The sequence below is a fragment of the Callorhinus ursinus genome, unplaced genomic scaffold, assembly GCF_003265705.2.
Source record: "Callorhinus ursinus isolate GAN/ISIS: 27379988/994484 unplaced genomic scaffold, GSC_fseal_2.0 scaffold12, whole genome shotgun sequence".
In the NCBI taxonomy this organism is placed as follows: Eukaryota; Metazoa; Chordata; class Mammalia; order Carnivora; family Otariidae; genus Callorhinus; species Callorhinus ursinus.
The window spans coordinates 51093811-51110137 of record NW_027397074.1 but is presented as its reverse complement, the minus strand read 5'-3'; the positions used below and the strand labels follow the sequence as shown (position 1 = coordinate 51110137).

The 16327-nt window shown below is 41.9% G+C and overlaps 1 protein-coding gene across 4 annotated transcripts in view; it reads left to right on the top strand.

The window, feature by feature from the left end:
• Nucleotides 1–16327, top strand: part of ELMO1 (engulfment and cell motility 1) — a 525187-nt gene that overhangs the window by 177880 nt on the left and 330980 nt on the right. For all 4 annotated transcript variants that reach the window (XM_025873160.2, XM_025873157.2, XM_025873158.1 and 1 more), the window contains 3 exons: nucleotides 559–658; nucleotides 8443–8594; nucleotides 10726–10804. In XM_025873160.2, the coding sequence (XP_025728945.1) occupies nucleotides 559–658; nucleotides 8443–8594; nucleotides 10726–10804 (331 nt within the window). The remainder of the gene's footprint in view (nucleotides 1–558; nucleotides 659–8442; nucleotides 8595–10725; nucleotides 10805–16327) is intronic.

The window sequence follows — 16327 nt, the reverse complement described above, 5'->3', positions numbered from 1 at the left end:
CACACACACACACACACACACACACACACACACACACACACACACACGGACCACCCAGATCCTCTGCAAGGTGCTAATACTCTTACTAGAATTATTTCTAATTATTAGATACCCATGAATAATAAAAGAAGCACATTGCCCTCTCTTGGCTGAGAAGTTTTTCTTTCAGCTATTATTTACTGAATACTTATGTGCTACACATGTTATTAAGTGCAGTACAAGCAGCCCTGTGTTAAACAGGTATCACTCTTCAGTTTTTCAGCTGGGAAGACAGAGGCCCAGAGAGATTAGGGAATAGCCCAGTGTGACGTAGCTCACCAGAGTAAGAGTCAGTACGAGTCCAGGTCTGTCCCACTGAGGCCCTGGCTTTCTTTGTAAAGCCCACCTGCCTCCTTCCCGTTGACTCACATTTTTGAGGAAGTTTCCTGTGGCCCAGCTGCTTCTCTTAGTGATCTACAGTTCTGTTGTATTCACTCTTCTAAAGCTTTCTCACTTCTGTGCCTGTCCTTGGGCTCAGCTCTTGGGCCCAACTCCATTAATCTCCTTTGTGTTTTCCAGCTTTGGAGACATGCTGTCCTTCACCCTGACGGCCTTTGTTGAGCTGATGGATCATGGAATAGTGTCCTGGGATACGTTTTCAGTGGCATTTATTAAGAAGGTAATGCAGATTGTGCTTTTCTAAGGCTTAAATTACTTTCATAGATATTTCGCTCTGCTTTGAGGCTACTGTGTTGTTGTTTCCTTTAGTTCTTTGTGTTAAAGGTAGGTGCCGTTGTTGAGAGTATTATGAATGTGGGAGTCTAGGCACCTAAATCCTATGTGGAGATGACATTGTCTCCCCACCAGGATCATAAAGGCTTGCACGTGAGAACCCACAGTCAAGGGACATCAAGGTGTCCTGTTAACACCACAGAAGCAGTCCCTGCGGATTCCCTGTCCAGGACTCGGTTGTTCTCAAGACCCAAGTAGAGTTCCTTCTGTCCTTTGTAAACCTTCTGCCCTCAATCAGGTATTCAGGGAACAGGAAAGAGGCAGAGTATATTGATTTCCTACATGCCTGGGTTTAAAGCAGGGATGTAAGAGAAGGGCATGTGCTTGGGTTCAGTTCCTCTTAGGTTGAGCCCACTTACTTGTAATCACGGTGCAATAAATGTCTCTGGGATCAGTTCCTCCTCCTTTAGGAGGAAACTAATAAAGGGATGGGAAAGGTGGATTTTGTGTGGGAACAGAGGGCACAAGAGCCCTCGTCATTCCCTGTAGTTGCGTTGTATAAAGGCACATTTGCAAACTTACAATTCTGTTTCTAGTCTTCAAACAACAAATAAATAGTCCAGCCTTGATAACTCTTAAATATGGCATTAAATAATGGATTATTATTACTTATTAATTTGTTAATTTATTTTTCCTCTCTCTGTAATTGTGAAATTGCTTATAAGAGTATTGCCATTTTCTTCCTATTGTTGTATTGGGAGCGAAGAGAGGTTTGGAATACATAAATTTATTTTATAAGTATAGATTTCTGGGAAAGATTGTTTAAAATAAAGACTTTTAGAGAATCTGTGCAAAAACTGGAAAGTCAAAGCAAAATCCAGAAAAGTCACTTGAATTTTTTAAAACTTTTTTTCTTTTTTTTCAAGATTTTATTTATTTATTTGACAGAGAGAGACACAGCGAGAGAGAAAGAGAAAGAGAGAGAGCACAAGCAGGGGGAGCAGCAGGCAGAGGGAGGGGGAAAAGCAGGCTTCCCTCAGAGCAGGGAGCCCAATGCAGGGCTCGATCTCAGGACCCTGGGATCATGATCTGAGCCGAAGTCAGATGCTTAACAGACTATGCCACCCAGGGGCCCCAAATTCTTTAAACAAACTTTTATCTTGAAATCACGTAGACTTATAGAAAAGTTGCCCAAAGTAGTACAGAACGTTCCCATATGCCCTTCATCCAGCTTCCCCTAGGTTCACATTTTGCATAATGATGATACAATGAACAGTGGTGTGATACAATTACCATTATTTGATTTCACCATTTTTTCTACTGATGTCCCTTGTCTGGTTAAGGACCTGATCCAGGATCCCACGTTGCATTTAGTTGTCATGCCTCCTTAGTGTCTTCCAATCTGACAGTTCCTCCATTTTTCCTGGTCTTTCATGACTTTGACAGTTTTGAAGAGTACCGGTCAGTTATTTTGTAGAATGTCCCTCAATTTGGACTTGTTTGATATTTAATGGTTAAATTAAGGTGATGTATTTTCGGCAAGAATACCAGAGAAGTGATCTTGTGTCCTTGTCAGCACATTGTATCAGGGTACATGATGTCAGTATGTGTTAGTAATGGCGATGTTGACTTTGATTATGTGGTTGAGGTGGTATCTGCTGGGTCCCCTCACTGTGAAGTTACTCCTTCTCCTTTTGAAGTTAATCCGTATCTTGAGGGAGGTACTGCCTTGAATTGAAAGGTACAGGAGAGCCCCTAGCCTGTCGAGTGAGGATGTTGGGAACGGAAGCCCCACAGATTGGACACTTGTACGATGTTGCATATGAATTTCAGACAAGAGCTGATCGGGAACCCAGGGCCTTCCCGACAGACCTCTGAATTCTCTTTCCTTATGTAAGGGCATAAAGCCAAAGGAAATGATTAATGGGAACCACTAGAAGAGGAAGCCTCTTTTTGCCTGTATCATTCAGTGGTACGAATTGCTGAAGAGAAGAGAAACATTTGCAGATGAGAAAGCCAAGGAAATGGAAGCCGTAAATTATAAATGTGAAGAGCAAATTGTGGTGTTCTGTCCTTCTAGGCTAAAAGATCTAGGGAAGTAAGTTCAAATCTGAAGACACTGGGCTTTGTGGATCTTTTATACTTAACAAAAAATTTTAACTCATTCTGGATTTACAGCAGGCCTTTCTTTCCTACATCCAAATTGCCTCGCTTGTCTGTTGTTAGAGCCTCTTTTGCTCTAAAAACAATGCTGTCCTGAATGCGAATTCCTTGAAGTTGTGTTGTGGTTTCATCCATGTATCTCTCTTGTTTTTAAAAGATTTTATTTATTTATTTCACACACGCGCGTGCACACACACACACACACACACACACACACACACACAGAAGAGAGAACACAAGCAGGGGGAGCAGCAGAGGGAGAGGGAGAAGCAGGCTCCCGCTAAGAAGGCAGCCCGATGTGGGACTTGATCCCAGGACGCTGAGATCATGACCTGAGCTAAAGGAAGATGCTTAACCGACTGAGCCACCCAGGCGCCCCCATCTACAATATCTCTTTTGATCTCACAGCAGTCCTTTCCAGAACAGAACAGGCTGTCTTGCTACTCCTGGCCAGGAGGCGAGGTTGCAGTCAGTGGCTTGGGGAGGTTAAGTGATGTCGTAGGGAGAGGAGTGTCATCGGTCCCATGGTTAAGGACTTCTTCCCCCCATGTCATGCATTCCTGTGCTTTCAAGTGGTGGAGAAAATAGCTCCGGAACACTTGTTGAACCATAATCACCTCTGTCGGCCCTCCCTGACCTCACTGGTACGGAGTTAAGTGATTTCTTCTGCTCTCCATCCTCCTTGGGTCTTGCGTGTGCCCCTGTGCTTACACTTACCACATTCTGTGGACTCTCTGCTCTTTTTACTGGCTCCCACTAGACCATGAGTCCCAGGGGGCTGGAACCACAGCTTTCCGCATGACTGTATCCCTGGGGCCTGGCACAGAGTAAGACGTTAATACATTTCTGTGAAATGAATGAATGAAATTTGTTTTGGAAGCATTTTTTTTTTTTTAAACCCTAGCACTTGAGGAAGAGAAGGAATATAGTGACATTGTATTTAAATATATTTCAAGTCAAATTTCAGTCATGAATGGAAAGAAATTACAAAACTCTTCCATTAAGTGATGTGAGGTGTTAGAGAGAATGACAATAATTTAATATCTGACTACTTAAGAAAATGTTCTCCACTCACTGAAATTAAATAAAAAAAAATCTAAGGAAGCAAACAGTAGCAGTCTTGGCAGTTTAAGTAAAAAATTAAATGTTTTCTCAAAAGGCAATACATTTAATGAATCTCATGTTCTCATTCCTGGTCATTCTCTTTCCCTTGCGTTGCTACTTAGATCTCAGTCCCTTATGTGAATCTGAGAAATGGTCATCAGAAAATGACTTTATAATTGATAGTTTTTGTATGGTTAACTTTTCTGTTTCATTAGCTGTTTCAAATTCAGCACTTAGACAACCCAGGAATTGTATGCAGGCAACTGTCTTTTAAATGGAGCTTTATCTCGACAAAACTCAACTAGGAAATGCACTGACAAAAGATGCTTATCTCTGTGGTCCAGACTTGGCTTCCTATTAATGCCAAATTCATACCACTTTGGAGAAATTTTTTTTTTTCCCTGCCAGCCCCTGTCTTCTTCCTTACTATCTGTTTTCTTATGTGCGGATCTAGATTCTAGTTTACACATTTTGTCTGCAGTAAATAACATCATTTCGTAAACATTTTGAAACATGGAATCCCTTGATGCTAATATCTAATGTTGCGTTTTAAAGACTTGCTGCTTGGGGAGAGGGTAGGAAGGTATGGAGAAGAAAGAAAAGAAAAAAACCCAAACAAAATAAAACAACACACACAAAACAACTAGAACTTTCTGTATTACGATTTGGTTTTCCCCTAGCCAAGTAAAACTCCAGTGCCTTTTCTTGGAAGGCGTGTTTCTTATAAATGCTCTTGCAGCCTTAGCTCTGCAGGAGGGTCTGGATCACCCTGCAGTGTTCTCCGTGCCTGGACGAACATCCAGCCAGTTCAGCGTGCAGACCCAGTAATTTTTACCTCTTAAAAACTTGAGAGATTTATGGGCCGCTGTCCAGATAATTTAAAATACAACAATGGAGCTGCATGTTCTCTATGGTTCTTTCCAGTTTTGATAGCATGGAAGAATTTTAAGATCTCATTCTAAGTTATTCTAAGAAGTGTTTAGTGCTTTTAATAGTTTGTGTCATTGATTCATGCACTGATACCCCTTGGCTTCTAAGAAGCCATGCAAATACTCCTCGTATTATTTAGGTAACATTTTTAAATGACTGGAAACATGCGGAGGTAGTATATATAATTATTGCTAACTCTTCTTCCCTCTTCTTTCTTGTGGTACAGACTTAACTTTTACGCAGCTGTGCCTTGGCTTAACCTGGCTCAGCTGTATCAGCCAAAAGTGCAGTCAGGGAGCCAAGAATAATCTAAGGGCAAAGAAAGTCATTATTGATTTTTCTGGGGGGGTGGAGGGAGACAGGAGAAATGAAAATTTAACCAGAAAATATTTAATGCTCTGTAACTATACCAAGATCCATAGTTTTCAAAATAGACATAGAAAATAACATTTGTATTTTGGCACACTTGTACGTGTACTAATAAGGAGCCTCGGTCATTATGTTCACTCAGCACTGATGCCTTGGTTATAAGTACTCATCAGATGACAATATTGGGTCATTTAAATGTCTGGCTAAAACAACTGACACATAAAGACAAAAGATAGAAGTTAGTTTAAAAATGCCACTAATGGGATGCCTGGGGGGCTCAGTTAAGCATCTGTCTTCCACTCAGGTCACAATCCCAGGGTTCTGGGGTCAAGTCCTGCATCGGGCTCCTTGCTCAGTGGGGAACCTGCTTCTCCCTCGGCCTGCTGCTCACCCCCTGCTTGTGCTTTCTCTCTCTCTCTCTCTCTCTCTCTCTCTCTCATTCTGACAAATAAATAAATAAATAAATCTTTAAAAAAATAAAATAAAAACGCCACTAGTATCACCCACAGAATTGTACATAGGTCTCTGATGATTTGCCTGCCTGGCAGTACTCAGCTAAGTATGTTACAACAAAATACTCCTTCTGTGACCTGCATTAGGATTGTTGAAATGGTAGGTTCTATATATCACAAAAGAGGTGAGTTAATGGGAAAGATTATCTTTAAAGAATATTTTGATGAAGATAAGGGATTAGTTGTGTGGGAGAGTAATATATAGAAATGGTAAATGGAATATGTATGTGGTATTCAAATATGCCTGAAATACAGCAAAGACCACAAACTATTTTACCAACATTGAGCAAGCCCCTTGGGAACATGACTGCCAATAATTTGTAGAGAACTTTATAACCCATTAGCAGAAGGTGTACTTTGTATCAGAAAACATTGAGAGTTCTGGTTGGATATTTGGAGAAAGGAAATAGTATAAAAAGGATATTTTTGGAAGTAGAGGATAAAATTTTATTAGAGGGGAATCTTGAACAGAGAGGAAAGTGAAGAAGATGCTGATGCTGTCTTAGGGATCCAGGAATGAGTTGGACTCTGGGCCAGGGTTGTGCTTGTATACCTGAATGCATACCAAAGGGGAAGCCTCACAAATGTGTTCATGGTTATAGAACATAGGGACCTGGGACTATGAATCACTAATGATTATGGCAAACTTGGAAAAAAGGTGATCTTCGAGAAAGGAGGATTAAGAAGACCGTGAGATTGGTTTTCACACCGTTTAATTTTAGGCTTTGTTGGACTATCTAAATGGAATTATACTTTTGGATGCCAAGAATAAGCAATTAACGTACTTCATAGCAAATGCCTTTTTATCTCTCTGTCTTTTTTAGACTCTCAGGGCCTTGAAGTTCAACATCCTGCGGGTTTTGCTCATTTCTCTATTTCCAGATCCTAGGACAGTGTAAGCCTATACCGTGGCACTCAACCAATACATATTATTTGGATGGGGTGAGAAGAGGGTGTGAAGGCTGCTGGGGGGGTGGGGTGGGGAGGGAGTTGGATAGTCAGCTCTCAGGTGGAAGATTCTCCATGGAGCCTTAAAGGTACATCCGCTTTGACTAAATGTGGACAAGAAAGGAACATGGAAGACGGCATGAGTGCTGAGAAAATCAGAAGTATTGTCAACAAACTTCTGTGTGAGTTCTTCAGTTTTTTAATAAGTGCCAGGAACTGTGCTGGAATAGTAGAAAATGGTGGAGGAGGTGTTGGTGAGGAAGTTGAGGAATTGACATTCTGTTTAGCAGAGGTCTAAAGGAAGTGTTAAACCATGATCTCAGGATGAGGGGAACTGGATTTTTGTCAGAAAAAGATGGCCTTAGCTTGATAGATTTGACAGAGGAGAGCAGACTGTGAGGATAAAAGCAAAGGCTTGCCAGGGACAGTAAACACATTGGAGAAGTTTATTAGCCATGAAAGGAGCTCAAGCAGGCTTTTGAGAATCTTAAAATTCTCATACTCTTCCTGTACTTTATGTTATAAAACAATAGCTTTTTGGAATATAAAATCATCATTTCGCTATACTCTACTCCTTTCTGTCATGTATTTCCCACACCTGAGATCCAGAGGTATCTGAGGTCACAGAGGGTATTGGTATCTGTACCGGCTACCCCTGCTTCCACCAGGGAGTCTTTAGCTAGAAAGAGCGGACATGGTAACTGCAGTTGCCATGGGCACCTTTGCATTTTATCTTGTCCAAGGATGGAGGGGGGGGGTGGGGGGAGGAAGAGAGCAAATGTCAGTTTGTCATGGAACCAAATTATTTAGCTTTTAAGAAAGCAGTCATTATGTTGATGTAATAACAGCCTTTTAGTGTGAGTTGTCAACAGACAGTAATAACTTTTAATGAGGCCTCTAAAATAAAACCTTTATGGTATCCATGTGTTTGGGTTACTGTGATCCATTATTCTAACCCTTATTTTACTTCCCTCTTACATTGTGATTTATTATGTTTGAGGCCTCAGTGATTAATTCCTTAGGGAATATATTTTAGAGCTTAAGCTATTTTAACTTTTAGCACTGCTAATTTAAATGTTTTCCTGTTTGCTAAATTTGAGATGAGAAGAATTTATTTTAACCATAAGAAATTGGAATGGGGGAAAGAGTGTTTCATTGTGGAATAACCAGGAGAGTAGCCAGTGACTGAGAAGTTGCCAGTTGAATTGTGTTGACAAGTGTGATTTGTGGGAGTCCCGTAAGGCTGTAACAGGGTCATAATATGAGCATAAAAAATCATGCATCGTGTGGGTGAAGGAGTAGCCTGGGAATGGAAGGGAATGGCTATTAGTATATGTTGAAATTACTGCCTCAAAGAAACACAGGAATCCTTACACTATATGTGTTGAAATCATCAGCCTCTGAAAGCTAAAACCCAGAAGAAAAATCCCAGAAAAAACAGACAATAATTCCTTGAAGCTGTCTCCTTTTTAGAATCGCTTATTATGGAATTACAGAAATAAGATATAAATGGTGCTTTGTGATAATATGAGCAATCATCACTGACTTGATGCGTTTCTTAAGATTCTGCTTTAATTCCACATACTTTTCATCCTGTGTCTGTTGTTTCTTGAGTGAGCTCCTTGATTTCCTTGATTTGCTCCCTCCTGTACTTCTGTGCTCTGTTCACCGTGAGTGGTCAACTGTGTCCTCCTTGGATTTTCAGATAGCAAGTTTTGTCAACAAATCAGGCATGGACATCTCAATCCTACAGCGGTCCTTGGCCATTTTGGAGTCAATGGTGCTCAATAGCCACGACCTCTACCAGAAGGTGGCTCAGGAGATCACTATCGGCCAACTTATCCCACATCTTCAAGGGTAAGCATGCAGTTGCCTCCCATGTAAGAAGGGGAAGTGATTCTGGTAGACAGCCACCCTAAAGCCCTGGGAAAGGTTTTTGATTGGTTTGATTCAATATGCGGAAAAGGAATCTTGATTGGGCATCTAACCACACCGTGTTGTGCACCCACCCCCACCACGCTGATACGGCGCAGTGACGGCCCCGGGGGCAGTGGGGTCCCATGCCCGTTCTCGGCGTCCTTCTGTCCCCAGTGCCTGGCTTTTTGTACGCAACCAGTTCTGATGAATGTCGATAGATATTGGTAGAGTTTTACTTTTAACATCGTAGGGCAATTTGCTGTCTCAAGTTCTCAACAGCATCTTTCCTTTGTCATTAAAAATAGTGTTTTCTGTGATATAATGAGTATTTTCATAGATAATTAGGAATTTTTCAAGGTAGGCTTCCTTCTTAGGCTCAAGGTGATTACAGTGACCTTCTTTTGTCTTTTCTAATGCATGTGTTTTATCTCTAGAGGCTTGAGCTAGAAGACAAGGCACTTAGCAGCCTGCAGGCTTTGGGGCTCTTTTCCTTCTCTCCACTCCAGCAATTAGTAAGGTTGTCCCTGAGAAGGATGCCTCTGTACAATGCTGCTTTATAAATTAAAGTATGTGGCGTTGCAGGTAGCAACAACCCCCTGAGGTGGCTTACACAAACAGGGAGTTCATTGCAAGGATCCTGGGGGACTTTACAGAACCCAGGAATGACTTAAGTAGCTAAGCCTTGAGAAGGACAGAAACTGTGGCCTCCTTAGAGGGGTCACAACAGGCCTTTTCTCAAGTGTACTGGTCGGCACTAAGGTGATTCGTCTCCCAGGAACTGCCACCCCTGGTCTCTCAGGTCACATTTGCAAATTCTCAAGAGGAAATCTGATTGGCCTTTTGGGGTTGGGGATGTGGGCTGTGGATGTGAAGGAATATTCAGTAGTTCTCAATGTACCAAAAATGTTAACTGTTTATAATGCAAACCTACCAAAGTGCATTAGATGTTGCCTTCTTTTGGGAGGGGGGAAGGTGACCAGAATGTAAAATTTTAAGTCACACAAGCTGTGGATTGTGGCCTCAGGGAAAATGAGCACATGTTTTAAAATGATGCTTTTGTGTGAAACCGCTCTGGAAATAATACCAGTTTCACATTTCCCTGAATGTGAAATGTATTAATTCTACAGTCTGTGTCTTTTCTCTGGATCTCGAGGGCATACTTGTGTGTTCACGGTGTGCTCTGCTAGAGTTGAGAGTTTCTAATTTGGCAAGTGCTCTGCTGAGGATTTTATATACATTAACTCATTTTATCCTAAAAGCAACACCTTAAAGTAAGTGTGTTCTTTCTCAGTGTTCCAGATGAGGCAGCTGTTTTGGGGACACGCCCTGACCTCGCGCAAGGCCACACAGCCAGCCTGCGGGGCACTGGGCTTTGGATTCCATCCCGCCAAAGGCTGTGTTCCACACTTAGCCTCTCCCTAAATTATCTCTGAATGCAGCTCACCGGCTGCTCTTTGTTTCTGCCTTGGGTCCTTCTTATTTACTGTTTACCACGTGGCTTCTATGAGATTTTTGCTTGCTTTGGAATTTCTGATCTCAGTTCAGTGAAAAGCAAATTTGCAAATTTTAAAAATAAAAACTTGTTCTTTTTGTTATTAAAAAGTTTCTATTTGGAAATAGTTTTTAGAATATGTAATAGCATTGCCATGGAGACAAAGCAGTTTCCTTTATAATAAGTCCAGGAGTGTAGGGATACCCAAATCTAGTCCCAGATACACTTCATGCATCAGACAGAAAATCACAGCTCCCCACACACATATCCACACGTACAGCCCCTGGGTTCATGTATTTAAGCCTAATAGAGGAGAAGGGGAGAGCCAGCTGACCACCTATACTTTCTGGGTGATCTATGCTGAGCAGTGTATTGTCCAGGTAGTAATAGTAATGGTCCTCCCCCAATCGCATTCCCTTCCTCATGGTGGTTGAAATACATTCTCACTAAGCTGACAACTGCATTTTCTAGGCCATGCCTCTCTCTCTCACCTTTTTTTTTGGGGAGATCATGACCCTATCATAGTCTGACTCAGAGGTAACCTATTTTGACTTTCTGTATCGTTCTGTGTCTTTACAGGACAGATCAAGAAATCCAAACCTATACCATTGCAGTGATTAATGCACTTTTCCTGAAGGCCCCTGATGAGAGAAGGCAGGTAAGTTGCGTTTCTTTGGTCCTAAGACTGTACTCAGGGCCAGCAACTTTTGGGGCAGCGAGTGTCCACTTCTTCCCATCCTGGGGACTCCTTGGGCCTCCCTGCTGTGCAGCTTGGCTGGCCAGCCTGGGGTCATTCACAGATCCTGTGGGAAGTAGGTGGAGATGCTCAAGCCCTTGTCTGAGGAAGAATGCTAGGAATGTTCCCCGGGGCAGAGCCCTTGCGTCCAATGAAACCCAACATAGAAGCTTGAAACAGAAGAAGATGAAAACCTGGGGGAAGCAGAGGTGGAAGCCCCGAGATCTTCTGTCATGCCACTGAATGCTCCCTAGGGCAAGGGAGGTATTGTCCCTATTTTCCTGATGAAGACCCTCAGGCCCTGAGAGGTGTCCCGCTTAGCCCATGGAAGTTTAGATGTAAAGGACAGGAGGAAGGCCACAGAGTTCGCTGCCCCTGGTTGAGGTAACTGTTCCTAAGTCAGGGGGGCTCTTTGCTCCGTGACATTTCTGTTGTCCATGTGCATGTGTGGTGGTAGGGGGACTGAGCCACCTGTTTCCCTTCCTCTGTGCCCACAAGAGAAGGGAACCCCTTAAATGTACCCATGTGAAACCTATCCCTTGATACTCTCCTTTGTCTGTAGGTCTTTGGTTCTCTGCATTGAGGTAAAGGGTCCTCGTAGAGGGGGCTAGGGAAGAAGTGGCATTTTCTGTGCCTTGGAATGTAGCTGGCCCCTCAGAATCCATTCATGTTTTTTTTTTTTTTTTTCCATCAATACAACATACTGTGTACCTTGGTCACACAATTCACTTCATTTAAAAACTGGGTGGAAATATGAGATCTTTCAACCAATAGAAAGTATATTGGGAGCTCTGTGACAGTTACCACTAAATTGTTGTAGAAGAACTTAGAAGCTAGTGTGCTACTGAACACTGAACACTAGAGAATTTCTTTTTTCCATTTTATTTTTTCATTGCCAAGGATTTTAAACCTCAGTGACTAAATGTGAGGGTTTCTGGTTTATTTTTCATTTAGAATTGTTTGCTCACTCCTTGGGGCTATGTTTGCACAATGAATGGAGTGACTTTATTGTTTCCTGTGCATTGGGTTTGGTGTCGGGAGCCAGGAGTGGCCTGCCATCCCTAAACGTTATGCTCCAGGCTGGATTTTTAAGGGTGGTTTTGCAGGTGGAAGCTGAGTTGGGGCTGCTCTTTTTATATCTGAATCTAAATGCTGAGCTCATGATAACTTCCAGCAGCCCAGCAGATTGCTTGACGGCACTCACATATGCACTCCTGACATAGCCCTGGAGAAGCTTGATCGATCCTTCTACTGGCCAGACCAAGGACACCTGGCCGAACTGGTAGCTGAGAGTAGAGTGCGGGGCAGGAAGCCACCTGGTCTGACCTCATGGGCTTTTTCTTTTTCCTATGGAGGAAGAGTTTGGATTAGAGGAAGCAAAAACTCATGCCCACCCTAACTGCTATGATTTGGATCCCTGGATCTAGACATGAGTAAGAGGCATACACTTTGCATCTTCCTGTTACACCAAGAACTACTGTTAATCTACTGAATTGGATTCGCATGACCACGGAAAAATAGGGGACCAGATGCCAATCTGTACTGACTCCAGAATGATGATCACCATGAAACACAATGGCAGACCAGTATGACATTAGGTTTGGATTCTGAGAATCAAATTTTATTTTTTGAAAATTAGACAATATTTGAGATGACATAGATTGGCAACATACTGCTGTAATGATAATAAATCACAAAGGGTAGTCTAATAACATTACATAATTTAAGAAAACAATCCAACTGAGAAAGATAGAGTGTATATAATCATACAGCAGCATATCTAGACTCTGACTAATTTAGTCTTTGAAATAAAAATAGCAACAACACAGAAAATTAACTTGGACTTTATAAATTGTGTTGAATTGAAGATGAGTCAGTGACTGTAGTTTGTCAAGAAAAGGAATATTTTGATTTTTAATTAAAAACATATTTTTCAGTGAGTTAAGAGAGAGTTGGCTCTAAAAAACTAATTTCAAGTTCGTAATGAAGAAAAGTTTGATGTTATTTTCTGAAGGTTAGTGGAGCCTGTAAAGCAGAAGACCATGCTAATTGGGGGTATCATCTGGGTTATATTATGTATTGTTATCAGCTTTTCTTGTGGAAAATTAAACTTTCTGAATTTTTAGGGTAAATAGGAACATTTACCAAAGCCTGCCATCAGTGATGATATTCAGTGCCAGGCTCAGTGTTCAGTGCTTTGTGTCTTACTTCATTTTATTCTCCTATCATTAGAAAGCTTTATTTTGCCTCTTTACAAATGAGGAAATTGAGAGTCAGAGGGAGTAAGGAATTTGATCTGATTGTTGAGCAGATCAGAGTCCCACCTAGGCCTTGCTCTTCTCTGCAGAGAATCCCATTGCCCAGGAGGCGTCACCCAGAGAATTCTCTGGTATTTGCCGAGTGAAGAACTCCCTAGAGCCTGAAAGATACCAAGCCCGTTTTCTCACTCCAATTAAATTAAAGCATAATCTAAACATTTATTTATTGGATTTACAGGAACAGCTTTGTTTTTTTAAAGGCTTAGGACATTGGATAAATTCCACTTAAGTGAAAAAATTTCATTTATTTCAACTTCTCTTCCCGGCTTTGAGCCAAACACATTGATAGGACTCCATTTATCTGGGTTTTTCTTTATTTTTCAAAATGTATAAAATGAATTCAGATGGATTTTAAACACCTATTTCTGACTGAAGAAAAATACCATTGTGGTCTTTTTACTTGGCAGGCAGACTGGAGTGATAATTCCGTTGTGCCTTCATTGAGTGGGCCTTACTGAGAGAGTGCTGGGTTTGTTGAGGGCTGGGTTTGTAGAGGCCTAAGTTTGTTGAGGGCCAGGGTAACACTTCCTGCTTTGCCAAGGCCCCCTGGGGGCTTTCTGGTTGGGAAGTGAGGGGAGGAATGCCCTGCTTCCCCCTGCCTCCCGGATGTGGGACATTCTCCCTTTCTCCTCACAAAAGAACGGAAGGGGTGTTTGTTTTGTGGAGGTGGGGGCCAATGGATCCTTCTCCTTACAACTTGCCATTATTTTACTGTTCTCATGGCAAACATGTTGGTGAGATCCCTTCCAAATTTCTCTACAAATATTTATGATCTTCGTAAGCATTATTAAAAAACCTTTTTACAACATAAAAGATTTGGTGGGAAAATCAGAAAATACAGATTCAAAAGAAGAAGTTTGAAAGACTCCTCTAAGTGCGTGCCCCAAACAGAACCCTTGCAACTAGTCACACTTTGCGTGGGCCTGCTTTGTTCTGTGCAAAGCGTCTTCTACCTACATAATTTTTTCACTGGATGGGATCATACTACTTGCAGTGCTTATTTACTTTTAACTGCTTTTAAAACCAAACAAGATTTTGTGAACCTCTCTCCATATCAATATCCCTATAACCATATTTATATCTGTCTATACTTTTATATTGTCTCGATGGTATAAAATATTCTCCATGGAACCTCAAGTTTACTCAAACTGTTTTCTTTTTTTAAAGATTTTATTTATTTACTTGATAGAGAGAGAGAGAGAGACAGCATGAGAGGGAACACGAGCAGGGGGAGTGGGAGAGGGAGAAACAGGCTTCTCACCGAGCAGGGAGCCCGACGCGGGGCTCGATCCCAGGACCCTGGGATCATGACCTGAGCCGAAGGCAGACGCTTAACGACTGAACCCCCCAGGCACCCCTACTCAAACTGTTTTCTAATATTGAATGACAACAACAAATCCATGATGTGCACAAGGATTTTTCTATTTTCTCTCTGACCAAGCTTCTCTGTTCTTTAGGAGGGTAGTAGAAAATATTCTTTCATTTTCCACCAAACATTTACTGTCTACTCTGTGCCAGACATAGTGCTCTGGGCACATGAATACAAAGATGAAAAGGGAAGTCTCTGTGCCCCCTAAGGTGACCGTGGTCTTATGAAGAAGATAAACAATGTCAAAGATAATTACAACAATTGCTGTATGTATTGGAACTAGATTATCCCTTTTAACTTATTTTAAAATTTCAAAAAAAAAAATAGGCTGAAATAGGCACAGAGAATATTTTTCTTTTTTTGTTTGCATGTCAGGCAGTAATTTCATTTTTATAAAAGAAAATAAATTAAAAGAGCCCCAGGGTCCTTTGGGCCCTTTGTTTTTCATCGGGTCCAGGAGAAAAAGTGGACTTTTCTGTTTGCGTTTGGAAGCAAGCCCCACTTTCTGTGGACCAAGGAAAGACAGGTTCCTTCTAGATTGCCATGTCCCTTGTTTGCCAATGCGTCACTGTCCTTGCTTTCTTGTTTTCAACAGAGTGGAAGGTGTCTTGAAACACCTCAGCGTATTTGTGCACTTTTCTCTGCCAGGCAGTGGGTCAGCAGGGGTGTTAACATCAAGTTGTAACCTCTAACAGAGCACTCTGAATTTCCATCCCTTCTTCTCTCCTGCTTGCTTTCCCATCTGTGGTGGCGATGGCGCCATTAGGTTGGTGTAGAGAGCAGTGTTGACATCCTTGATTGTCCTCTGACTGTAAGTCCCCGCCTTCGGCTCCTGCCCAAGCCCACCTGTGTGTCCCCCTTGCACTCCCCACCCGTGCATCCGAGCTCTCCTTGCTTCCTGCGAGTTTATTTTCGCCGTGATTGAATTCACGGTTGTGGTTTTGAATCGTAGCCTAGTTTCTTCTCTACTCAGCAAGAGTAGCAACTCTAACTCGAAAATCCAGCCCCTCCCCGCCAAAAAAAAACCACTCAAGTGCCTTCCTGAATATGAGCAGTATTTTGAATGTGTGCACCAAGGTTGTACCCAACTTTATAATTTCAGCTTCCTATCTATGTCTCGATATGTAGAAAGAGTGTGAATCACTTCTTTAAATAAAGTCACCTGCAAATCCTCTGTGCTCGGCAGGCCAAAGCCCCAAATTCAACTTATAGAAAGGAGGCCTAGCAATGTGGAGTGTGGACTCTCGGAGATTAGCCCATGCTCAGATATTTGTCGCTTCCTAAAGCACCACACAGTTGACTTGAATAGACTATTTTCAAGCCCTGGAGTACGTACCACTCACTCTTTGGTTTCGCATGGATTAAGATGAAATGGCTCTTAGAAGACTTTGAGACTTAAAGTGATGCTGCTCTAGTATTGGGACTCCTTGGTGCAGGCATGTTTCCTAGTAAAACCTCTCTGTACATGTGTAGTCTAAGAAAAGCTGATGGGCCTTTTGAATGGAGAACCATTGCCTTTATCTAGAGTATTTGCTTTGTATTCCCTGCTCACTTTTTCCTGGAAGGAGGAAATTCCTAAAAAAGAAGTTTGCGGGTGCCAGATTTTCTTCCCTTTGCTTTTGGACAAGGCTCTGTTACCTAAACAGAACATTCAAAAAGCAATTTGAATACTACTGCTGTTGGAGCCTATTCTTTCATAAGAAATACTGCTGATATCCAGTTAGGAAACACCCCCTGGATAAAGTCATTTCGGGCCAT